We start from the raw sequence: 27,147 nt of genomic DNA, 5'->3' as shown, positions 1-27,147 counted from the left end.
GAAACGCTGGGATGACAATGCATAGCTGGGTCGAGATTTGAACCTTGGCTAGACAGCTTCGAGTGAGTGTGTGTACCTCTAGGCCATCCTGTTAGCTGTCTTAGTACCGTGTACCAATACTTTTTATTCAATGAGAAGTTGGAATGCATTGAGGAAGTACTTGGAATGCCAAATAATGAAATTTCATGTTCTAGATATTGCACCAGCTTTGGAACTTAAGGCCACATGTCATGAGAATCGAATCATCGTAATGTTGAATGATACGGAGCTTTCTCGGTGAATGAAGAGGTCATTAATGTAAGGCAAGAACAAAGCCGGGCCCAAAATTTTGCGTTAGAGTTAGTTGCACATTTATTAATTTATTAATTTGTTTATTTTGTATGCATGATCAAGGCTCATGGAAGTGCGAGAACAAAACGGAAAGAGGGGAAACACCAACAGCAGAGTACAAGTTAGAGTGAGATCAAGGGGAGGAGTAGGAAGTGGGCATGTGGGTGGTGAACAGGCTAAATTAAACACTGCAAGAAGAGGAAGGGGAAGGTGAGGGTGAAACAGAAAAGAAACAAACGAACTGGCAACTAACAAATGAAAAGAGGTAAGGGAGAGGGGTGGAGGAAATCACAATAAAGTAGAAAAAAGGAGTGGTTGGAAATGGGGTAATTTGGGATAGAAGAGATCATGAGTATGAAGGGGGATGATAACCTCAGGTGGTGGTGGCACAGCACTACTGAAGTCCTGTAGTGAAGAATGGGACTGAACAGACTGGGGAAGTTGGTTCCGCAGGCACGAGAAAAGAGGAACTAAATGAGTGTAGGTTAGCAGTCTCTGCAGAAGAGCCTTGCAAGCGCCCTCACGAGTGGCCAAGTCTCTATCGGAAAGCTCATTAACACATCCAGGCTTAAATGGCTTCAATCCCAGATCCTTTTTCATTATTTTTGGACTGTTGAGCGTGGAAGGCCGAACTCAGAAGATCTTTTTTGAGATGATTTCAGTGGTGATCTCGAGCAGGACGCTTCAATAATGTCCACATGGCGTTGACGTGATGCTGGACGACCAGAACACTTTAAATCGAGGACACTCCTTGATGAAAAAGCCTTCTTCTCCCATGCCCGCATCGTGTCGCGCGTAGGAACTAGCTTATCGAACCTCTGCGAAAATCTTGTCCTTATGTCTTCAAAACTTGCTCCATCTCACGCGCAGTCGTGAACCCAAACACAAGTAATCAGATTCTCTTCTATCGTGTACTCACTGATGTCCGTCATGCTGAAGCCGTACCTGGAAAACAAATAAGAGGACACACTATTATGCATCGGGACTTTGTAGCCACTATGTAGGTGTTTATTAATTTATCATAATTATTTGTTTATTTTTCAATAATAACTATTGTATCTATAAAAAAAATGGTCCTTATAATATTGTTGCGAATATGGAATTTGGCCTCCATATCCGCTTGTAAATATTCCCCTATCTTCTCCGATACTCCCCAACTCTCCCCTTACCCCATTCCCTAGTCCCATTGTCTGTAAACAACACCCATTAGAGCCGATCTTCCCCTTCATTCCCCCATTAAATGTCGTGCCCAGGTCCCCCGCACCACACGTAGACAATTATAGGACATCTTGCTAGTTATTCTTAATCTATGTCAGTTAAGGACTTGTTTCCATTAATTATGACTCTTCGTTGCACCAGAATGTGATGATATGGCACCAGTAGGAGTTTAGGACCTTCCCATACCTCCCCGCATCTCTTCCCATCATCTCAAGCTCCAACAACAACCACAACAACAGCGGCTTTGCGTCCTCACTCCGGCTCGGTTGGCCGCCATTGAACATGTGCTCGACGGGGTTACCCAGAAGGGGGCTCCCTGTCGGCCCCTCGTCAAGGGCGGAGCCGGTAACCCCCGCACCCAATGAGAAGCCATGGGCCGATGCCATATGGGGCGGAGCTAACGAGCGAGGGCGTGACTCCCCGCCGGATATACGCGGCCCCGCGCCGGACGTGACGTCAGATGCGCCCCGAGCTTGGAAGGAAAAGACGCCACCCTCCCGAGCGCTGAGCGACCTCCCCAGCTTGAGACCAAAGTCGCGACCCACAAGCGCTGTGATACCTTCACGCATCTCTGGACACCACCGTACGTGATTCTGTCCCTGAGCCAGGTGCACCTGAGCCATCGCGACCTGCCTCCCCTTTTCATCAACCCCCGTGTGAGTCAGTAATTTTGTCCCGTGTGTCTGTCGTCTGTCCGGGGATAATATAAGAGTGTGTCTAAGTGCCTGTCTTCCTGTAATATACCTCTAGCCCCTGTAATCTAACCTTTTTCCGTACGAATATACTTGAGAATCGAAACCCTGGTGTCGTATTGTGTCATTATAACCCAGCCGGGTGTCTTCTCTTTCCTATTGAGCCAGCGTAGCGCGATTAGTCAACATTCGGGCACAATCGGGTAACTTGTACGGATACGGCGGCCATCCCGCTCGGCCCACCATACCATCAAAGTCGTATCTGTAACAATTGGTGTCGGGAGTGAGATTCGAGGCCCGACCAAATTTTGAAGAAAAAAAAAAACGAATAGAGGAAAAAAAAAAAATTTGGTCAAAATTTGGAGCGGCCGAAATTTGTTTTGTTTTACGAAACTCGAATTTTGCAAGTCGCGCTATGGCGGATCAAGACGGCTGGGGTCCGGTAGGGGAGAGTGAGGCAGGGTCGGTCCAGGACCAAATTGAGGGACGTGAGGAGAGCGAAGCAGCGAGGGTAGCAGGCGCGCAAAATGGCGCCTCGCTGGTCACCGCGCCGGCGACCGTGACAGCGCCCCTGGTGGATCCGAACCTTTTCCTCCTGCAAATGGGGGCCCTTATGGACAGGCTAGAAGCCAAAATGGGACAAATGGGGAACCGGATGGATGCTCAGGGTGAGCGATTGGAGGGCCAAATGGGGGTAATAAGGGACGAAGCGAGGGCTCAGAGTGAGCAAATGGGGGTAATGAGGGACGAAGCGAGGGGTACCAGTGAGGGGTTAGACAATAATTTTGAGGAGTTAGACAAGAAATTTGGGAAGTTAGACAATAATTTTGAGGGGTTAGACAACGGGATAAAAGAAGTGAAAAATGGGTTAATGGGGGTAGAAAATAGAATGGCTGCCCAGGAGAATCAGATAGAGGGAGTGAAAAATGGGTTAGAGGGGTTAGAAAACAGTATGGAAGGCAAATTGAGGGACATGAGGGACCAAGCGGAAAGGGAAGTTAAACAAATGGAGCAGCAGATAGAGGGGGTCAGAATAGGGGTAGAAACCAAACTGGATGCTCACAGGGAGGAAATGGAGCAGATGAGGGTGGCATCTGGGCAGGAGATGCAAGTGATGGGAGAAGAGATCAGAAGAGGAGTGAGTGAGGAGGTCGGAGGAGTGCGCGAGGAGGTGAGGCACTGTGAGGAGCACATGGAAAAGGAGGTGAGAAAGGGGACTGTAAAGTTACAAGGGGGCATAGAGGACCTGACGCAGGAGGTGGAGCAGCTGACGGTGGGACAGACGGAGTTAGTGGAGCAGGTTCAAAGGAACACTGCGGTATTAGGAGGTTTAAAGGCGACACAGAAAGAACTAAAAGATGACTTGATAGCGACAAAGAGGGAATGTCAGATGGTACGTGAGGGACTGACAACGAGGTTGGACGAGGTGGTAGAGGTAATGGAGACGAAGGACCGGCAGGTGAGGACGCACATGGAAACGGTCAAGGTAGCCTTGGAGGACGAGCTTGAGGAGACGTACCGGGGAATAAAAGAGGTGAAGCACAAATTAGAAGAAGTGGAAGAAGGGATGAGCGAAATTAAGAAGCGACGGAGAGGGGATAAGAAAGAGATCAAAGAGGAGATAAAAGAATTGGTCCAAAGTCTGTGTTTGGATCGTGATGATGTGCTCAGTAACCGGATGAGGGATTCGGAGGTGATGGAGCAGAAGCGAAGAGGAAGAGGACCCGGTGTAAGTGGTGACCAATATGGTCGTGCGTATGATGCGCCAGGTGATTTAAGAGGCTTGGGGGTCGAGATAGACCCGGGTGTTCGTGAGAGGCCGTTGGTGAAGTGTGCGACAGGTCTGGTGTGCGAAAGAGGAGGTGTGCGAGAAAGTCCGACTCTGGGGTGTGTGAGGAAAAAGTGCGTGCCAAGGAGTGAGTGTGCTGGCGAGAGTGAGTCGGTCGTAGCGCGTGTGCGAGGGAGCACGTGGAAGCGCGGTGTGGTGAGTGTTACAGAGGGTGTGACGGGAGAGTGTGCGCAAGAGTGTGCGCGAGAAAGGTGTGTGACGGACAGGTGCATGAGGAAAGAGTGCGCTGTCAGAAGTAAGGAAGAGTGTCCACCTGTGGTGAGTGTTACAGAGGGTGTAACGGGAGAGTGTGCGCGAGAAAGGTGTGTGACGGACAGGTGCATGGGGAAAGAGTGCGCTGTCAAAGGCAAGGAAGAATGCACAGCTGTGGTGAGTGTTACAGAGGGTGTAACGGGAGAGTGTGCGCGAGAAAGGTGTGTGACGGACAGGTGCACGAGGAAAGAGTGCGCTGTCAAGAGTAAGGGTGAGTGCGTTGTCAGGAATGGAGGTGAAAGTAGTGAGAGTGACATGGAGCGTGAGTTAGTTGTGACAGGTGAGCGAGGATGTACACCTGGGATGGAAGGATGCACACCTGGAATGGTAGAGCGTGAGTGGGAATGCACGCTGGAGTTGGTGGTGAGGCACGTGGTTGGGTGTGCGAATGAGAGCACACCTGTGATTGTCACAGAGGAGGTGACTGAGGAGGGGGCGCGAAGAGGTGTTTTGGTGAGGTGTGCGACCAACGAATGTGTGCCAAAGTGTTCGGTGGTCAGGTGTGTGACCAAGGCTGTGAGTGGAATGGGTGTACCTGGGTGTGTAAGGAAGGGTACGAGGAGCATGGGCACAGCTGGATGTGTGAGAAAGGAGCGGGCTTCGGGGTGTAAGCATGCAGGTGAAGCATCGACGTTAGACGGGGTAGAGTTTAGAACGACTTATAGCCGAATCGGGCCCTCGGTGCGTGCCGGGCCTCGCTTTGAACGGCCGCGTCCGTGCTCCACTAGGCGGAGCGGGCGGCTGGATAGGAAGGGTCGTCATGGCGACCACGTTTTGTTGAGACGTGCCGGCAGGTCGAGATCGGGACATTGGATGGCTCCACGCCGAGGTGATGCGTGGGATCTCGGCCCGGGTAAGCCCCCGTCCCTGCCCCGAATGCCGGACGCATCCAGCCGCTGGCACAAAACAACCAGCATCCATTGCTTGGCTTTACGAAGCCGGGCTTTGGACAGGAATTGGCGCACCGAGAGGCAGTAGTGAGTAGACTGGGTGATGAGGTTAGTGTTTTGGACCCAAAATTAGAGAAAAAAAACAAAATTTGATGATTGGCAAGGGATTGGCAGTAGTGATTGGCAGATGATGAGTAGTGATTGGCAAATTTTTAATTTGTTGAAATTTGATGTGCAAAATTGGTAGTGAGAGACCCCCGATGTGGTGGGATGGCAAATCCACCATCCTTCCCATGTGGGGGGCAAAGGAGCAATAGCTTATGGGGTGTATGGCAGTGAAAACTAGCCCGGGTGGGTTAGGATATGGTGTGTAGGGATCTAGCGAAGATTGACATTAGGTAACGTTAAGATTAGTTAGTGACTGATACCTGTAGTGGGGACGCAGGTAGATTAGTATGGATGATAATGACGTGGGAGCGCAATAGTTTAAAGGGACGACTGGGAAGCGCAAGTTTCAGAAGGGAGTAGTTAGCTGAGATGATGCTGTGTGTGTGAGGATTGAACAGGTGTGATTGCACAGGTGTGCAACTGGACAGGTGTGTGGAGTAGTGTATGAGTAGTGAGTGTTGTGGATCAGCGCGAATGCGCTTGGGGAGAGAAGGGTGCCGGTGGCACCAGGTGTGAGAGCACAGGTGTGCAGGTACAGGTGTGTGGAGAGAGTTGGAGTAAGTGGTACGGAGTGGTGTGCATGGTGCGAAGGTGTGGATGGGGGAAGAGTGGACCCCCATCACGGATACCCGGGGCGGGTAGTGTAAGTGTTAGGTAGAGGGTGCAGGTAAATTGTGGTTGGATATTGGCATTTGTGGTGCGGTTGCAGAATGGTGTTGTGAATGGGTGCATTAGTGTTGTGGAAATGGCTGGGCGTGTAGCCTGTTAGTGTGTGTAGTTGGTTGGGCACTCCACCACTGTGAGGATGTCGGCCAGGTGAGGCCGCAGGTGGGCTCTGGGAGCCGGTAGTTGTGCGTGGGTACCTGAGGATCCCGGGTGTGGATCGGGCAGCCCAGTGCCAGAGAGGGCACGGAGTGGGGAGAGAGCCAGAGGGCCTTCCCCTGGTAGTTAGGTTAGGGTAAGGAGCAGGTAAGCTCGGAGGCAACTGCAGTGGTGGAGGTGTGCAGGTGGGTAGACCCACTGGGAGAGGTACACGTCGCAGCCCAGAAATTGTACGAGGGCACCGGGAGATGAATCGGGGGAGTGAGACCCCAAATTGAAGAGCACCACAGTTTGGCCAATGGGAATTGGTTTTTAGAACCCATAGTGTAAGAGGGCCAATGGTTTGGCCGGAGAAAGACCCCGGGTAGTGTAAAGTTGTTAAAGTCATTTAGGAAATAGTTAGGATTGAAGAACCTGTCGCACCATACGCGGCCACTTACCTGTGGTGATGATGATGACTCCACACCTGTGTTTTCTTTGTTTTGTTGCAGGAGATGAATCGCTGTGTGGATTTGTGAGACGCATCACGACGTGGATGAGACATTGGGGTGATTCCATCTCTCCCTCCTTAGGAGGGATTGATGTTGAGTTGAAAATGGCAAATTTTGATGAGAGTTGAAAATGGCAAATTTGATTGGTTAGGAGGGAGAGAAGACGAATTTGGTATATGGGAGGAACGGGGAAGACAGTAGGGATGTTTGTTGATTTGTAAAGTAGATGTTTATGAGTAGTGTTGTGTTGTGTGGATGCAGTAAGGGGTAAGGGAGGGGCCATGTAGGTTACCTGGTGGGGGGGGGCGTACGATAGGAACGTACCTGTCTCACCTGGTTCCCATGTGCCCCCAGTGTGCATCATCTTGTATTGCGTGCACTTTTGCGCCCTTACCACCTTACTCACTTGTTTCTTCTTTTGTCTCCCACCTCCGAGGATCTGGCTTTGGGGTAGAGAGAGAGGAGAGAGAGGTGCTGGCTACGCAGTTGTGGGCCTGCACTTTCGCTGCTTGTTGCCTGGATCGATACACCATATGGACCGCAATGTTGGTGGCCACCCACAATGGACCGTAGTTCTTTTGCGGCCAAGCACCACCCGGGGATGGACCTATGGGTCAACGGGGCACCTATGCCATACAGGTGAACCACTAATAATTACCACCAAGTGCACCACAAGAAGAGCAAGAGACACCTGCAGGGTTAGGGGTTGTTGAAGTTATTTTTATTCCAATGAACAATGGTGACTGCACCGATTGGTGGTGGGGTGGTGCTGTTGATGCTCGGAAAGGGTGCTCTGCACGTTATTAAAGGCCGTCGGCCACAGAGCACTCGTGGGTTGGTGTATCGATGTTGGCAAGCGCGCTCTCTCTATGCATAACATCTGCATGTGTTCCTCCAAAAACAGGTCCTGGATCGTAGTGTAAATAGCAGCGTAGTCTTGTAAATAATGCTCCCTACCGGCTGTATGTTTAGTTTGAGAATTCTTTCCGGATTCGGTTATCCTGTGGGTGTGTTTCTGTGAGGAGAAGGGTGCAACGTCGCAGGGGGACATATTTACTCATTTGTGAATATCTGTAAAACTGTCGCACTCAGGGTAGAGTTAATAGTAGAGGGAACTACATTGCGTGCCACACTAAAGTAGGTAAAAATTTATCGGGTCGGGACGCCCCGAGGGTAGAGAAGGGTGCAATGTTGCGAATATGGAATTTGGCCTCCATATCCGCTTGTAAATATTCCCCTATCTTCTCCGATACTCCCCAACTCTCCCCTTACCCCATTCCCTAGTCCCATTGTCTGTAAACAACACCCATTAGAGCCGATCTTCCCCTTCATTCCCCCATTAAATGTCGTGCCCAGGTCCCCCGCACCACACGTAGACAATTATAGGACATCTTGCTAGTTATTCTTAATCTATGTCAGTTAAGGACTTGTTTCCATTAATTATGACTCTTCGTTGCACCAGAATGTGATGATATGGCACCAGTAGGAGTTTAGGACCTTCCCATACCTCCCCGCATCTCTTCCCATCATCTCAAGCTCCAACAACAACCACAACAACAGCGGCTTTGCGTCCTCACTCCGGCTCGGTTGGCCGCCATTGAACATGTGCTCGACGGGGTTACCCAGAAGGGGGCTCCCTGTCGGCCCCTCGTCAAGGGCGGAGCCGGTAACCCCCGCACCCAATGAGAAGCCATGGGCCGATGCCATATGGGGCGGAGCTAACGAGCGAGGGCGTGACTCCCCGCCGGATATACGCGGCCCCGCGCCGGACGTGACGTCAGATGCGCCCCGAGCTTGGAAGGAAAAGACGCCACCCTCCCGAGCGCTGAGCGACCTCCCCAGCTTGAGACCAAAGTCGCGACCCACAAGCGCTGTGATACCTTCACGCATCTCTGGACACCACCGTACGTGATTCTGTCCCTGAGCCAGGTGCACCTGAGCCATCGCGACCTGCCTCCCCTTTTCATCAACCCCCGTGTGAGTCAGTAATTTTGTCCCGTGTGTCTGTCGTCTGTCCGGGGATAATATAAGAGTGTGTCTAAGTGCCTGTCTTCCTGTAATATACCTCTAGCCCCTGTAATCTAACCTTTTTCCGTACGAATATACTTGAGAATCGAAACCCTGGTGTCGTATTGTGTCATTATAACCCAGCCGGGTGTCTTCTCTTTCCTATTGAGCCAGCGTAGCGCGATTAGTCAACATTCGGGCACAATCGGGTAACTTGTACGGATACGGCGGCCATCCCGCTCGGCCCACCATACCATCAAAGTCGTATCTGTAACAATATGTTAAACTTTTTTTGGAGCATTTTGTCGAACTTTATTTTTACGTCATTCTTACTTATTATTGTGATGTTCATTGAGGATTTAGACATACTGTATACAGGAAGTATTCAAATTGTGGATTTACAGACGAGATAATTCTACCTTTACAGTTTTACGTGAGCATGCTGTTCATGTTTCCGCTATTCCAACAATACGTGTGATCCTGTGCTATATTTCGCCTCCCTTGGCCTAAAATGCACCTATGAAGAGAAAGAGTTCCAAATGTTATCGGGAGATTATCAAATGACTACAGTGCCTTATCGGGGAGGAATCGAAGCAATTTGGAGTAGATCGAGTACATGAACGACCTTGATAACTCGAACAATATAAACAGTATTTTATTAGTAATATCACTTAGAACCCGAGCAGGCTAAATTTGAAGCCCCCAAAATAATTAAATTTCCTCAGTTGTTTTTCATTACAATAAACCCTCGGTATTCGCCAGTCTCACGTATTCGCGAATTGGTAAATGTATACCGATTTCTAATTCGGGACCCATTGACAGTATTTGCCAACCCCATGATTATGGGTTTCTCTCATCTCCTCTTCCTGTTCAGGCTGGAGTTCCCCAAGGCAGTGTTCTGGGCCCAGTGCTTTTTCTGGTCTTCATCAATGATCTCTCTGACTCTCTTGAAAATCCTCTCTATCTCTTTCCTGATGACTCCACTCTCTGCCGCTCCATTCCTCTTCCCTCAGATTGGCAGTCTGCAGCCTCCTCACTCTCTGCAGACCTGGACAAAATCACAGACTGGGCAAACAAGTGGAACATGTCTTTCAATCCTGACAAATCTCACACTCTTACGATGTCTCTCCAAAAAGACCGACTGGACAACCCTCCCATCTACTTTCTGAATAATCCTCTCCAAGAAGTTCTGTCACTCAAGCTTTTGGGTCTCACTATCTGCCATGATCTTTCCTGGGAAAACCACATTTCAAATCTGGCTTCCAAAGCCAGTCGCCGACTGGGCATCCTCCGTCATGCGAAGTCCTTCCTTGGCACACCTGAGCTCCTCACCACATACAAGGCTTTCATCCGCAGCTCAATGGAATACTGCTCTCCCCTCTGGGCTGGTGCTCCTGCCTCACACCTAGCTCGTCTTCACGCTGTTGAAACCAAAGCGTTCAGAATCATTGGAATCTCCCGCGATGAAGCTAACTCCAAGGGCCTTTCACTCACTCACCGCAGGCAGGTTGGTGGTCTTTCCGTCTTCTACCGACTCCTCTCCGGCCTTGCTCCCCCAGCTCTCTCTGGGCTCTGTCCCCCAAATATTCCTACAGGTCGCACAAGATCTGCCTGCAACCCTCTTATGGTTAAACTGCCAAAATCAAGACTCTCTGCTCACCTTCTCTCCTTCATTCCTCTTTTCTCCCGCCTCTGGAACAAACACCCTCACTCTCTTCAATCCCATTCCTCCCTCGAGGTCTTTAAAACAGCTGTTCACCACCATCTCTTATCTTCCCCCATCCACAACCATGATCTTTTCTACCCCTGCTAATTTCACCCCAAATCCACTTTTTTGAAATACCAACTTCTGTCCTGGAAGTCCTTGGTGTCCTTGTGTTTTATACTTCTCGCACCCCCCCCCCCCTTCCCACACCTCTTCCCCCCAAGCCCTCTCCCTCCCACACATCTCTCGATGTCCCTGCTCTCAAATGTTGTGTTTGCGTGCTTCCCCTTCTCTCCCCCATCTTGTCTACCGCTCCCTCTTTTTATATATTTTGTTTGTTTGATTTGTTTGTGAAATAAATGTTAGCTCTTTCACGAGCCTCGATTCAGTATACAAAAAACCCCCCAAAAAAACAAAAAACTCCATGACTACTCCCATGCGTTCACTCCCTCCCATCCATTCCCAACAACACCAGGGACATGAGCGTGGTGTGCACCGATGATGCTCATACTGCACTGTATTATATTTGGGTCTCAAACCGCAAACACCTCGCTGCGTTTCTCGACTCACTGTCGTTAAATTTTAATCTCCGTTAATCACGACCACAAGATGAGTGGGGAATGTGAGTCTTCTGAAAAGAGATAGCGGAAACATGAACGACGTGCTCACATAAAACTGATGAGTTTAAGCGAAAAGGTTAACGTGCTATCTTGGATGGCTACGGGTGCGTGTGTGTCCACCGTGGGCACGAATCATCCTGACTTCCCCTCCATGATCATCAACATCCTCATCAAATGTCAATAAAAACATTTTGTTCTGTATACACTGTATTGTCATTTATTTATTTCAATTATTGTTCTTGAACATTTAACATTTCCCTCCCGTTGTTCAGTCTGACCCGGGAACCTAATCCTCTTTTCTCCATTACACCAAGGTATCCGTATTCACAAATTTTCCAGGAATGTAACCCTCATGGATATGGATGTCCATGTGTATTTCCCTTTCCTTGTTTACACTTGAAATGTTTTCAACTCTTCTCTCTTCAGACTGTAGACATTAGTTTGGGCTGTTTAATTTTCCATAAAAATCCTTAATTATCACAGACTGGTCAAACAAGTGGAACATGTCTTTCAATCCTGACAAATCTCACACTCTTACGATGTCTCTCCGAAAGGATCGACTGGACAACCCTCCCATCCACTTTCTGAATAATCCTCTCCAAGAAGTTCTGTCACTCAAGCTTTTGGGTCTCACTGTCTGCCATGATCTTTCCTGGGAAAACCACATTTCCAAGCTGGCCTCCAAAGCCAGTCGCCGACTGGGCATCCTCCCTCGTGCGAAGTCCTTCCTTGGCAAACCTGAGCTCCTCACCACATACAAGGCTTTCATCCGCAGCTCAATGGAATACTGTTCTCCCCTATGGGCTGGTGCTCCTGCCTCGCACCTAGCTCGGCTTCACGCTGTTGAAACCAAAGCTTTCAGAATCATTGGAATCTCCTGCGATGAAGTTAACTCCAAGGGCGTTTCACTCACTCGCCGCACGCAGGTTGGTGGTCTTTCTGTCTTCTACCGACTCCTCTCTGGCCTTGCTCCCCCAGCTCTCTCTGTGCTCTGTCCCCCAAATATTCCTACAGGTCGCACAAGATCTGCCTGCAACCCTCTTATGGTTAAACTGCCAAAATCTAGGCTCTCTATTCACCTTCACTCTTTCATTCCCCTTTTCTCCTGCCTCTGGAACAAACTCCCCCACTCCCTTCAATCCCACTCCTCTCTCCAGGTCTTTAAAACAGCTGTTCACCACCATCTCTGATCTTCCCCCATCCAAAACCTTGATCTTTTCTACCCCTGCTAATTCACCCCAGATACACTTTTTTTTCTCTCTTTAATTCCAACTTCTTTCCTGGAAGTCCTTGCAGTGTTCATATGTTTTATACCTCTCCCACCTCCCCCAAAGCCCTCCCCCTCCCACATTTCTCCCGTTGTCCCTGCTCTCAAATGTTGTGTTTGTGTCCTTCCCCCTCTCCTCTCTCCTCTCTCCCTCTCTCCCCATCTTGTCTGCCGCTCCCCTTATTTTTTGTGTTTTGTGTGTCGGTTTGACTTTTGGTGTGATTAATGTTAGCTCTTTCACGAGCCTCGATCTTGTATACAAAAACAAAAACAAATTTAGCATGATTCTGGTATTTGTGGTAGAAACATACAGTACTGTATTTTATTTTACAGTATTTGCTTTGCAGCAAAACTACTTGCTGTTTTAATTATGCTTCACTAAAGGTGACTTGTAAATGAGGATATTTTGCTGAGTTGAAGATGGTGCACATTTTCAACTGCAGTCAGTGCTAAAACATTTATTATCTTTATTCAAACATCTGGGCAACTGGATGGCCTAGAGGAACGCACACTCGCCTCTAAGCTCTCCAAGCTAGGTGAGAATCCCGACCTAGCTATAAACTGTCATCCTGATATTTCACAAGCAGGGCGATTCATCAATGTGTGTGCCGTCCCTCGGATGGACGTTAAACGGTGCGTCCCGTCTGCCGACATTGGTTGTGGACTTTAATGATCCCACGGTGTCCTTCGCGAAGGGTAGGTGAGATATCGCCGGTACCCTGAACAAATTCCTGCCATAGCGTCCTGTGTTGGAGTGGCGACCCCATCCTGGATTGTAACCTTACCCATAGAAACTGCTTCAACGGCACCGACGTTCTGTATGGAGCATTGTACGTGATCTAGTTTGAAACATAGGGCATTGCCACAGATCTTTCCTCCCTCCCTGCCCTTGTTTCCTCTTCTCATTGAAGTACATAATACAGTATTCACCCCATAACTGCTGTTACATTAACGAACATTAGGATTATTTTTGCTATATTTCATGGATATTGATAACTGCTTGTTAACATGTCATTGGATGACTGTTATTTCAGGTTGAGTATCTGTACACCCTCGTCTTTCAAACACTGGACATGCTACATAGCAAAACGTAAGTGCTGCGTTCCTCACTCCTACCCAATCTATTATTTTGCTCTGACGGAGAGTAAAGTCCGAAATGTCGGCGCTTTGTGATAACTTTATTTTACTCTCGGGTTTTTATTCTCAGGCTCAATTGTATGATGATGAGCTATCGTATGATGATGTACCCAGTTGTATGATAATGACGATGCCTAAGTAAATCGAGCTGTTCCCTCTAATGCCGAACAGCTGTGAATTTGTCTCGTTCGCTGAGGATAAACGTACGGGACAATCGTAGCTACTGTAGAGCCATTGATTTTCCGCGATCACGGAAAACGGATGGAATTGGTGACTACCGATACACTTTCTCACAACGTAATTGCTAAAAGTAGTAAAAAAATAAAATAAATATACACCACAATTTGATGCACAAAGAATACCCTTTACCCGGAGAGCGAGCACAGCCAATGCTCCGTTCACGTCAGTTGCACCTGCTTCGGACGAGCATCGCCGTGAATCTTTATCTCGATTGCTGGCACTAAATACTGAATAAAAGGCCGTCTCGTAATCTCTGTAGAGATCTCAAAAAGTTGGAGATGAGTTATGACAAAACTATGTGAATTTGAGTTGGGTAGTTGACAAGAACAAGCCAATTCGATATTGGTTCTGATCCAGCCTTTCAGTGGGATACAAAACGTAAACTGTTCAGCCTGGCGGAGGTATGTGGCTCTTTCAAGTGCCATTCTCCTTTGTTCTGTTTTGCCAAGTGTCGCTCTGAGTGATTTATCAATTGTTTGTTTGTTTATCTGTGGAGATGGAGAAGAAATGGAGAAGGCGGATCAGACTCGGCGATTGTTGCTAGAGTGAGATGTGCATGGAAAAAGTTTCGGGAACTGAGTGGCGTGCTGACGAGGAGGGGAGTGTCATTGAAGCTGAAGGGAAAGGTGTATGCTGCATGTGTGAGAAGTGTTATGATTTATGGGAGCGAGACATGGGTCATGAACGTAGAGCAGCAACGAAGGCTGGAAAGGGTGGAAATGCGAATGGTTCGGTGGATGTGCGGAGTATCGTTGAGAGAGAGGAAGACAAATGATGAATTGCGAAAGATGATGGGAATAGAGCCTGTGATGGATGCTGTGAAGAGAAACAGGTTGAGATGGTTTGGTCATGTGTTGAGGAAGGATGAAAGTGACTGGTTGAGAAGAGTGATGGAAATGAATGTAGAAGGAAGTAGAGGACGGGGAAGACCAAGAAAGACTTGGCGAAAGGTGGTGGAAGGAGAAATGTGGGCAAGGGGGTCAACAAGGAGAGATGCAGAAAATAGGGCAAAATGGAGACGATTGTCATGGGGCCCGCAAGGCTAACCCCCGCTCTAGCAGGGAAAATGGCCTTAAAATGCCTGTTGTTGTTGTTGTTGTTTGTTTATCTCTGTCTGTCTGTATGCTTGTCTTCAAACAGGATATCTCAAAACGTTGTGGACGGATTTGGATGAAATTTGGTCGAAAAGTTGTGTTTGTGACAAGGATGAAATGATTATATTTTGGTGACGATCTGGATCTGGATCTTAGAACTATTTCAGTGATCCTTCACCATTGAGTGATAGGGCTAAAACCGATTATATAGCACGATATCTCAGAGTTCTGGACTGATTTGGACGAAACTTGATGGACTGGTTGTGCGTGTGACAAGGACTAATTGATTCGATTTTTCTGAAGATCCGAATTCAGATCCGGATACGAGAATTAAAAAAAAAATTTAAGCGATTCTTCGCCATCGAGAGATGGGGCCAAAATTGATATAAAGCCACAATATCTGAAAAGGTTGTGATCGAGTTATGACAAAACTATGTGGATGAGTTGGTTAGGTGACCACAACTAACCGATTCGATTTTGGTTCAGGTCCGGATCCAGATCTCGCCTATCGGTGGGATACCAAACGTAAACTGCCCAGCCTGGCAGCGGCATGCGCTCTATCGAGATATATATATATTTAAGAAATGGGAAGTAAATTCTTGCGTGGGGCTAGTGTGAAAAAATTCTGACTCAACCCGGGACTCAAACCCAGTAACTCATCACTTACGCGGTGACAGCCCACTGAGCTATTGAGTCTCCGGGATATCCTCAGAGATTTCTCACACTGACACTGCGAGCTTTATAATGGCCGATGTCTTACGTGCCTGCTCAGCAGACCCTGGTTGTGACCCCTCTGCTTGGTTTTCTGCTGTCTCCAGATTTCTCGCTGGCGTTCTTTCCCAAAACGCGTTTTGGGTGTGTACTTGTTTGTGGTTGCATGACTTCCATCCAACTCCAGCTTCTTTTTAGCACGATACCGCTGGACTCGCAACCGTGTTTTCTCCCTGTATTGTGCTTGCTTTTCTTCACTCAGACTAATTAGGTGCAACTTTACCCGCAAACTTTCCGTTTGTTTGAAGTCTGCATAGCGTTGTGGATTAACTTTCATATTTCTTCTCCAATCTCTTTGACGCTCTGCTTTACTCTTTTTCGCTTTCACTGATTTCACGTCTGGTGCTGTTGGCTGCGATTCTTTTGGTTGCTTTAGTCTCAGTCTCGGGTGGTAACGCGTTTCCTCCATTCTGTAAAAACCAAAATTATAAGTAATCATCATTCAAACGCATCATCATTCATTCAAATCATCAAATGCGTTTCATATTTCAGCGTTCGTTCGGAACTGGCGGCTGCTTCAGGCATCTATCTGATTGGATGATGAGTGATAGGCATTCCACCTATCCTGGTGACCCCACGACCCCACGAGGCTTGAAAACCGGTCTTTTGCTTTCGCGGTGTAAAAGCCTAAGGGGGTTCTACGTACGTTACAAAGTGGACACGGATATTATCTTAGGCGAAAGTTTTAAATTTTCATCCCCAAGGTCAGGGTTTCAGAACTTGTGTGAATACTAAGGAAAAGTATTCAATGCAAGAAGTGTTCATCACGTAGTCAGTATTCTACAGATAGTTAGGAATTGTTATAATTGATTAACCAAACTGTGAAAGTTCAGTGGACACGGAGGTAACGTACGTTCCCGGTAACAGTCTGATCGATTTATTGATTAGGTAACCACCTTTCCGGAAGTGATTGTTTGTGGATATATTTCTTTCATCCACAACCAAACTAGGGTCAAAATGTAAACAAAGACAATATCCTGTACATATGTTATTTTTCATTTTCAACAATACTTGTCACGTGATGTCCCATTTTTGGATGCCATTTTGGGCTAATGTTCGCAATAAAAATAGTGAATAAAACACACAATACACACATCAAAGTTTTTTTATTTATTTCTTTTATATCTTTATACATATACACATATCATATAACAAGGATACTTTCATGGTATGACTACTTTGCAAGCCAGAAGAATGAATAAACTGCAGACACAAAAGTTAGCGAATATTGTGCCATTATATATATATATATATATATATATATATATATATATATATATATATATATATATATATATATATATATATATATATTGTTGCGGAAATGAGGATTGGGTTTTTTTATTGTGTTGTATTGTATCGTAAATTGTGTGAATTATTGCTTTAGTCTGGACCCTCCTGCCTCCAGTGTTGTATGAAGGTCAAAGGGCGTTCCCGTAGTTAATTCCATGAAGCATACATGTCAGCCAATCATAGATTTCCCCCTGGTTGATAGTTATATCTTATTATGTGTATTAGGGTAAGGCTTTGTCTTCCATTAAGATGACACTCCATTGCACCAAGTGAAATAGAGTAGATTCCTTTCATTCCCCATTCCCACTCCCAAAACTTCCATTGCCTTTCATCATTGCCAAGCCTCGATTGCCAGTTACATCCCCTCCAAAACCACCATTGAACATGTGCTCGGGTCGGGGAAGAAAGGCGTGCCCGCCCATCGTCATCAAGGGCGGAGCTAGAGGGCCGTGCCGACCAATCAGGGCCGAGGTGAGCACACCGATGGGCGTGTCCTGAAGGCCGGCGGCTTGATCGCCGGAGGCGCTATAAAAGCGCGCGCGCAAGGACGTTGTAGAGTGGAGTAGTTGCTGAGTTGTGTAAAAAGATCATCCAGAGAGAACCAACTGTAAGAGAACCAACTGCGAGAGTACATTGAGATCACCCAAGGAAGCTTTGTACACAGCAACGGCTGATCAAGTGGACCGATGCTTGTTCCTGAGCTGGTGCTTTTCCGAACAGAGTCCGAGGCTGGCATGTGAGCAAAAGAACATAGAGAACATTAAGGAGATCATCATCCAGGGAAGCACAAAGCCTGTTGTAGTCCTGGCAAAGCACGCGACGTCCACAGCAGCAGCAGCAGCGGCGGCCTCAGCAGCAACAACACTCAACAGCCGCTTGGGGCCTGGACGGCGGTTTTGAGCAGGGCCGCGAAGGAACAGCGGCTGCCAAACGCGCCGATCGTGCTGCAGGACCCCTTGGACTTTCCTCTCCCTCCAGCCATCCACCTCCTGCCCATCCATCCTTTTGTGTACGTGAGTTTGTTCTGTTTGTTTTGTCCCTGGGTTAATTAAGTTTGTATAAGCTAGCGTTGCACTGTGTCTAATATCTTCTGTATATTATTTTCTTATCTTTCCTTCTCCTTGGTTTTTTTGAGCCTGTAAATAGCAAATAAATTATATTCGTATTTCCAACCTTTTTGTCTGCTTCTTCTTCACACCCGTGTCGCCTTAGTCTTTTCCCTATTGAATATCTGTGGCGCGATCCGGCCAACGTTCGGGAATCGGGTTAGTCGGGGTAACTGTTAGGCCGCGGTGCCATCCGCTCGGCAAACCAACATCCTTATCCGCGGGCCGTAACAATATATATATATATATATATATATATATATATATATATATATATATATATATATATATATATATATATATATATATATGTCATTCCACCAGGTTGGGTCACACTGTGACTTGGGCATAGTTCATGTATGAAAGGGGCAAACTATTACAGAAATTATATGTTTTCTGATGTAAACTGGTTTGTGGTAAAAGGTAAAAGGTGTGTGTATGCTTGTATATCTCATGAACAATGCAAAATTTTAGAGAAAGATACTATATTTTAGATTTGAAAATCATACTGGTGTCCAGGGCAAAAAAATGGTACCAAAGTGTGATATACTCGCCTGTAATCAAGAGCCCTTATGATATTCGTTAGTCGAGGCAAGTTTTACTACTTTAATTGAGGGGTTTAATACAGAGAATGATGGTATGAAGTTTTTCTGAAACGTTCTTTTTTTCACCAACTCATAAAAATAATATTTGCCACGTGGGTGTCTTGTTGATTTTTGTTACGTCGGAGTATTTCATCATCTAAAGAATAAAATTCACACCTTCTCCGGAAATGGTATCAACCAATGATCGTAGCGGGAACGTCCCTACTCGATATCAGACGACTTTCCTGGCATGATATTGGGTCGTTTCCGTGGTCGCGGCATCGCTAACTTTAATCAGATTTAATCAGATTAACCAGATTTAATAATCAGTTAAACGTCAGGGACCGTGATGGAAGTGATTAACTGACACATTAGAATATCACTTTTAGACCTTTCTTTGTAAATGAATGTTGCACAAAAGGTTCAAGAATTTGTGAACAGGCAAATTAATACATTTTCTTTTCCTTTGAAGCAATTTTTCCATTGATGTTGAAACGTTTATGTCAATGTTTCACTTTTATTGAAAAAGCCACAATAAATGGATTTTTTAATCCATTTTTCTCCAAAACACTGGTTTGATTCTTGGAATCTTATTGATTCTTTGAATCCGTCTGTCCTTCAGTCTGTCTGTCTGTCTGTTCCCAGGTACCGCAAAAACGGCTGAACCGATCGCAACGAAATTTTGGGTGGGTAATCCTGGGACACCCTTGAGTAAAATAGGCTATATTGTTTTTCCAAAATTTTTTCCAATTTTCCAGTTTTTCCAAACACGCTGGAATAATATTTACCGATATGAACAGTGTCGCTTTTATTGAAATTCTACAAATACTGTTTCGATTTTGATGATTTGCATGTGATATGATTTAACGGATGTTTATATAAATTTTGCCTTTTCATTTGGGCCTCCCAATTGAAGACCCACACGTAGGGCGGGTACTGTTGCTGGTGGTTTTAATTACATTAACCCCCTCCCATAAGGTTATGTGACAGTGAGTGAAGAGAGAGAAATATGTATGCAATAAAAATTTGCAGGAGCAAAAGTTAAAAATATGTTGTCCATGTTACGTCTGCATAATATTGTTATGTCGGGAGGTAAAGGAACATCGAGAGCCAGGTAGATCTGTATAGGTAACATGCTTCGACTGTCGCGATAGGGAATCTACCCTGCAATAAGTTCTGTGTTTTAGTCGGTTTGTCGGGGAAGTGTATACCTGTGAACATACAAGGATGTTCGGGTGTTAAATAGCGTAGGGACTAAGATAAACCCCTGTGTGTCAGACCTGGTAATCATTCCTTTGTCCCTTATGGCAACGCACTCATAAAAACACTTAGATAGGCCCTTAGCGCAACAGTAATTAAAGTCCCTTCCCTTACAAAGACTGTGGAAGACAAGCAGGCAAGGGCCACGTACAACACCGGCGTGGGCGTCAGACATCGAGCAAGGCTGGGAGCCACGCCCAGGAGGACTGTTGATTGGCCAGGGGGAGGGGCGAGCAACACCACAGTGCGGGAGGAACTCGGCCAATGACAGGGCACCAGCGAAAGAGAACATTGGAGAAGATTCGACGCAAGGTTATAAAAGGGCGCGCTGCACACCATTTTGTCTCTCTCTCTTTTGGCTCTCTTTCTCTTTGGCCCTCTCTTTCTCTTGGTCCCTGGTGCTGCACAGTCTCTCTGTGCTCTTTGTCTTTTTGTCTCTCTTTGCACTGGACCTCGTGTTGGAGATCAGCCCCTTCGGGTTGGAAATTGGCTTCGTGTGGGGATCGCTGGCCCTGCGTTGATTCCGCGTGGTGCTTGTGGTGCATCGGTGCTCGGAGCGAGGGACCTCATGGCGTGCCGTGGAGCGAGTCGCATCGGGGCCTGGCGAAGCGTGCGAGCGAGCGGACGAAGGGTTTCTTCACGCCGGAGCTTGGAGCCGCGTTTGGACGGTGGACAAGACTACAGACAGATAAGGACGCACCACATTTCCCCATACATAACGAACGTTTTATTTTCCTTAATTCATTTTCCCTTGTGTCGTATCCGAAATCTGTGTGTAGGGACGTCTTGATTAGGACATTTATTACCGGCGCGTTTTTTCCTGTCCCGCTATCCTTGTGAATAAATCCTTGTTTTATTTTCTGTATTTTTTTTTGTTTGTTTGTTTTTTGTATACAAGATCGAGGCTCGTGAAAGAGCTAACATTAATCACACAGAAAGACAAACCGACACATAAAACATATAACATGGGGAGCGGTAGACAAGATGGGGAGAGAGGGGGAAGGACACAAACACAACATTTGAGAGCAGGGACATTGAGAGATCTATGGGAGGGAGAGGGCTTTGGGGAGGGGGGGTGAGAGAGGTATAAAACATATGGACACTGCTAGGACTTCCAGGAAAGAAGTTGGAATTTCAAACAAGGTGGATCTGGGGTGAATTAGCGGGAGTAGAAAAGATCAAGGTTTTGGAAGGGGGAAGATAAGATATGGTGGTGAACAGCTGTTTTAAAGACCTGGAGGGAGGAGTGGGATTGAAGGGAGTGTGGGAGTTTGTTCCAGAGGCGGGAGAAAAGAAGAATGAATGAGTGAAGGTGAGCAGAGAACCGACATTTCGGCAGTTTAACCATCAGAGGGTTACTGGCAGATCTTGTGCGACCTGTAGGAATATTTGGGGGACAAAGCACAGAGAGACCTGGGGGAGCAAGGCCGGAGAGGAGTCGGTAGAAGACAGAAAGACCACCTACCTGTCTGCGGTGAGTGTGTGAAAGGCCCTCGGAGATAGCTTCATCACGGGCGATTCCAATGATTCTGAAAGCTTTGGTTTCAACAGCGTGAAGCCGAGCTAGGTGCGAGGCAGGAGCACCGGCCCATAGGGGAGAACAGTATTCCATTGAGCTGTGGATGAAAGCCTTGTATGTGGTGAGGAGCTCAGGTGTGCCTATGAAGGACTTCGCACGGCGGAGGATGCCCAGTCGGCGACTGGCTTTGGAGGCCAGCTTGCAAATGTGGTTTTCCCAAGAAAGATCATGGCAGAAAGTGAGACCCAAAAGCTTGAGCGACAGAACTTCTTGGAGAGGATTGTTGAGAAAGTAGATGGGAGGGTTGTCCAGTCGATCTTTTCGGAGAGATCCAGTAAGAGTGTGAGATTTGTCAGGATTGAAAGACATGTTCCACTTGTTTGACCAGTCTGTGATTTTGTCCAGGTCTTCAGAGAGTGAGGAGGCTGCAGACTGCCGATCTGAGGGAAGAGGATTGGAGCGGCAGAGAGTGGAGTCATCAGCAAAGGGATAGAGAGGATTTTCCAGAGAGTCGGAGAGATCATTGATAAAACCAGAAAAAGCACAGGGCCCAGAACACTGCATTGGGGAACTCCAGCCTGAACAGGAAGGGGGGATGAGGGAAATCCATTCAGGGCCACACGTTGACTACGACCAGAGAGGAAGTCCGCAAGCCATGCATGGAGATTTCCATGGATACCATAGGAGGAGAGTTTGGTGAGCAGAGCTGGGTGCCAGACCGTATCGATGGCACGTGATATGTCAAGGGAGACGGCTCTGATTTCCTGTTTGGCATTGAGGACCTCCATACATTGTTGAGACAGCAGAAGCAGCATGTCCAGAGTAGAATGACCTGGTCTGAATCCAAATTGATGATCGGAGATCAAGCCATTGAAGAAGAGGAATGATTTGATATCCGAAGCAATGATGGATTCCATGACTGCTGATAATTGGGAGCAGGCTGATTGGTCTGTAGTTGCAAGGATCTGTTTTCGCACCTTTTTGTGTAAAGCGGTGATGTTTGCTGATTTCCAGGATGCTGGCAGATGCCCTTGAGCAAAAGAGAGGGTGAAAAGAACAGAGAGAGGGTGAGATAGAGCAGCAGAGCAGGATTTTAGGACCCGTGGGCTGATGCAGTCTGGTCCAGTTGCAGAATCAGAGTCGAGGTTTGACAAAAACACCTCCACCTTGTCAGGAGAGAAGGACACAGAGTCCAGGAGCAGTTGGGTTCGACTGGGTAAGGTGGGAACAGAGAGAGATGGGTTTGGGACACAAGATTTTGAGGCAAACACAGAGTTGTGGCATTCGGCTTTGTCACGTGCGGTGTCAACTGTGTAGCCATTTGAGGTAAGGGAGGGGATGGAGGGGGAACAAACACCAGAAACGGATTTGACCAGACGCCACCAGGATTTGGAGGAAGGAGACAGGTTTTAGAGTTCATTCTTCAGTGTGGAGAGATAGTGCTTCCTGGCACTCCTGAGGGTAGACACACACTTGTTCTGAGCTTGGTGGGAGGAACTGAGATTTCCCTCCGTTGGATTTGCTTTCCAGGAGACGAAAGCAAGTTGTTTCTGGGCAACAGCCTCACCACAATAATCCGTGTACCATGGACGGGAGGAAGGGTATGACAACTGAAGACGAGATGGGATAAATCTGTGCATGAGAGAGAGCAATTTTCTTTGGAAGAATTTCCAGGATGAGTTGATGTCAGAGGCGGTAGAGATGGGAGACCAGTCCAGATGATTGATGGCTGCTTGAAGACCGTGCCAGTTGGCCTGAGTGAAATGCCAGACTCGTCGACGCTGAGGAGGCTCTCTGAGAATGGTCAGAGAGATGTCCACTTTGACAAGCACATGATCACATGAGCCGATTGGAGCAGAGGAAGAGCAGCAGACATTTTCAGGGAAGTTAGTCATAACCAAGTCCAGAAGAGAAGATGCTCCGTTGACTGAGATCCGGGTCAGGAAATTGACAGATTTTGTCAGTCCCAGTGAGTCGCAGAAGTCCTTTGCTGAAGAGCCATGGCTGGTGAGAGAGGTACCCACACCCATCCAACTGGCATGGTGACAATTGAAATCACCACACATGAGGAAGAGAGAGTTGGGATGGGTAGATAGAAGTTGGTCCATATTATCAGACAGCGAGATGTAGATGGAGTCATCACTGTTTGGTGGACGGTACAACACACATATGAACAAAATGTGGGAGCGAAGGGGAAGCCATAGCCAAAGGTATTCCTGGGGGTGAGGTGGAGAGAGGGCAGTGGAGGGCGAGTGAGGAAGAGAGTTTTTTTTATAAAGATAGCAACCCCACCTCCAGGACGAGGCTCAGGTCTATCATACCGGAGGAGGGAGTAACCTGGGAGAGATACCAAGCAATCAGAGACATCATGAAGGAGGAAAGTTTCTGTTAAGCCGATCACGTCTGGTTTGTCAGAAGCAACCTGTATGGAGAGATCAGTCAAGTTTGAGCGAAGGCCCCGGATGTTTGAGGTCCATACCGTTACTGAAGAGGAAGGGGGAGCATCGGATACAGAACAGGGATGGGGGGGAGGGGTAGGGTAAGATGTGGAAGAGGAGGAAGAGGTAGGGAGAGCTGTTGAAGGTGTGTCAGAGATTTCAGAATAGCTTGGAGAAAGGGAAGAATGGGGTGGACAAAAGGTTTGATGGAGATTGGGTGAGGCACAGTGAGGTGTTATTTGAGGAGGGGGAAGAGCAAGGCAGAAGGGTGCGGGAGATGAAGGTGAAAGTTGGAAGGGGGAAGAAGCAGGGAGGACGCTTTGAGGAGGAGGGGTGAGAGGGGAGTCTAGGAGGGGAGGAGCGAGGGAGAGTCTCGGAGGGGATGGGTGTGGGGGGAGTTTTGGAGGGAGGGGAGGGAAGGGGCAAGGGGGGAGATTTGAAAGGGATGGGTGATGGGGAAGATTTGGAGGGGAGGGGCAAGGGGGTAGATTTGGAGGGGAGGGGTGATGGGGAAGTTTTGGAGGGGAGGGGGGATGGGGAAGTTTTGGAGGGAAGGGGTGAGATTGGATTTTGAAAAGTGTACGATTCATGGGAAACGAACATTTTTTGCAAAATGAGTTTGAGACCTTCGAGTCAAAAATACGTTTGAGGACGCTGAAGGAGGGCTGGAGAGTTTCGGGAATGTAGAAAAGAGGAACTGTAAGAGATGGTAATTTTTTTTTGGAATGAATAGATTTGGTGAGCAAGACGAAAACATCCTTTTATAGAAGAAGAAAAAGGTGTTATAATATATGACAGAATACAGTTCTTCAGGGGAGAGATTAAACATTTCTAACCACGTGATCGCGTGATCATGAACAACGTGAACGAAGAACGAACGAACAAATAAGAACAACAAATAAACGAATAAGAACTGAGAAGGAAATATATATTTTTTGGGGGGTTTTTTTTTTGTCGAGATATTAAACAAGGAAGTATGGGGTGAACGACTGGGACGAAACAGAGAACGAAATTAATTGCAGCGCATTCGACGAACCGCTGAGAGAAAACAAAACCACAAGGTCAGAGACGGTAGCCTAAGCCTACTAGTATTCGTACTGGGCCTCAGAATACGCGACACGAATTAACCGACGATTGTGTATACATGTACGAAAAATTAACACCGAAAATTGTTCGGTGTTATATTGTTATATTGAGGATGGCGTATATTGAGGACCACTAGGGGGAGGTGTTGTGGGTCGCGCTTTGGTGGTGGCATCGCGGACGGCCAACATGGGCCTGATGTGGTGACCACCCGAGCATGCGGCCTGACACCCTCTCCCTGAGACTCTGGGACAGCCAGCATGTGGTGACCTGCCATGCTGTGTTGGTCTATGGACGCGGGTCGAACCGCATGGACAGGGATGGAGATAGCCTGCCGGACAACCATTGGGGCATCTGTGGAACATGATGGTGAGAATGATCTTCCACAGATGTCTCATTATGATTTGTGGACTTTCGGTTTGGGAAGAGAGCCATGGGAGTGTTGAATGGGAATTTGTAACGTGCCGAGCATATGGGCCATGCTCGGCTGGCATGTGTATGGCAAAGCATCTTTCTTTGGTGAGATTTGTGAATTGAAAAAAAATGTTTGGCATGGGTAATCTAAGGTTAGATGCAAATTTAAGGGTGAATTTTGAAATGGCATGGTGGATACTGAGAGCAGTGTCACCATTATTGATCCAGGTGCGTCGACCAAAGTGTTGGAGGCTGGAAAAAAATTGACAGTTTAGCAAGACACAGCCTTCAACTGGTTGCGGGGGCGACTGTGCCAATATTTGGGACGCGGGGTTATGGGGATGAAGTTGCTTAGTTGAGGGTCAACGTGGTGCTATGGGTGTCCGAGGTGTGTCGACCATGTCTTCTGGGTTGGTCTCCTGGTGGAGCATGGCTGTTGACTGGACCTTGGTGTGGTCAAGTGTGGGTGGGCACTGGGGGGCTGCAGTTCTGTGGACTGGGGGACGAGGGCAGCGTAGGTGACGTGAGGGGAATGCCACGCACTGCGACCGTCTCCCCCAGGGCCGAGGTTGTGTGTGCGGTTGTGTTGTTGGCTGGCAGCAGGTGCTCACCACATTGGCCAGCTGGGGCTGGTGCAGCCGTGTTCCTTGCAGGGGGGCCGAAGGATGGATGGTGGGTCGCACCCTTATGGACACTCATGGGCCATGTTGGTGTTTTGACTGCTCGGCTTGTCCCGATTACCCTTGCACTGTAGAGGTGCGGAGCTGTCATGGCCACAGGTAGTTGTGTAGTGATACTCACCGTTGGATGCGGACCCACATACCTGCCAGTATAGTGGGGACAAAAGTGAAATTTGGTAAAATTTGGTAGGCCCAATGATAAATTTTGGGATTGTGAAGGGTGGATGGCAGGCACTTTTGGACCTGACCAACCGTAGTTACCTGTACATCAAGGTAGAGGTAAGGCCTTGATGTGTACTGTCCCAGGCTTCAGGACTTGCTATAGAAATTTGGGGACATGTAATTTGGAGTTGGGGGCGGGTGAGAGTGATGACATGGTCGGTGAGGGGGATGGAATGTGTGCCACACAGTGTCTTGTGGGTGGCATTTGTTTTTGTGTTGTGGTCGTGGAGAATGGAAATATGAGTGAGTTGTAATTATTGAGAGTTTTGAAATGTGCTTGTGGAAATGTAATGATAAAATGTGAACCGGGGATTTCACATGAGGCAGGCCATGGCAACTCTCTTGTAACATCTTTTTGGTACCATCATCTATGGAAATGTGTTGAAAATTGAATGGCAGCGGGGGAGGAAATGTGTTTTTGGGATCTTGTGGGTGGGGAAGGTGTGTTTGTCCGCAGGTACAGATCAAGCTCTGGGGAGCGATGCCTGCGGCCCCCCCTCTCTCCGGCAATTACCCATGGCAGCCAGTGGTATCTGGAAATTGGAGCTCGCCGGTGGAGGGTCTGGTTGGGCGGCGTGGGGTAAAGGAGACTCCCGGTGACCAGTGTAGCTGCGTTGAAGCAGGAGGCAACGGAGCCTGGTGTGTGGAGACCCTCACCGGCGGGGTAACGGCGGAAAGGGCTGTTGGGTTGTCATGGGGCCAAGAGGTAAAGAGAGGTGGGGGGGGGGGGGGCAATGAACTTGTAAGTCGGTTGACTTGTGTTTGGGACTGCGGGCACCACAGCCTGAAGCACCCCCACCATCTTACTGGTGCGGTACCTCCGTGCTGCCTAGTTGAGAGAAACGCACACACGAATGACATCAATGCCATGGTCCTGCAGGGAGGTGAAATAAGTGCTTGAAATGATTTTGTGTGTAATGAGTTTTGGAATGAGTATGAGTGGTTAAGGGGTTTGTGTTGCATGAATGAGGGTGAAATCCACCGAGCCATGTCAC

At 47.7% G+C, this 27,147-nt stretch overlaps 1 protein-coding gene across 2 annotated transcripts in view; it reads left to right on the top strand.

The window, feature by feature from the left end:
- Window positions 1–27,147, top strand: part of NCAPH2 (non-SMC condensin II complex subunit H2) — a 73,245-nt gene that overhangs the window by 4,638 nt on the left and 41,460 nt on the right. For both annotated transcript variants that reach the window (XM_068133871.2, XM_078767128.1), the window contains one exon: window positions 13,346–13,401. In XM_068133871.2, the coding sequence (XP_067989972.2) occupies window positions 13,346–13,401 (56 nt within the window). The remainder of the gene's footprint in view (window positions 1–13,345; window positions 13,402–27,147) is intronic.

This window comes from Myxine glutinosa, chromosome 13 (assembly GCF_964187855.1).
Source record: "Myxine glutinosa chromosome 13, kmMyxGlut1.1, whole genome shotgun sequence".
Classification (NCBI taxonomy): Eukaryota; Metazoa; Chordata; class Myxini; order Myxiniformes; family Myxinidae; genus Myxine; species Myxine glutinosa.
Note: the sequence above shows the minus strand (reverse complement) of the source record. Positions and strands in the feature narration are given on the sequence as shown.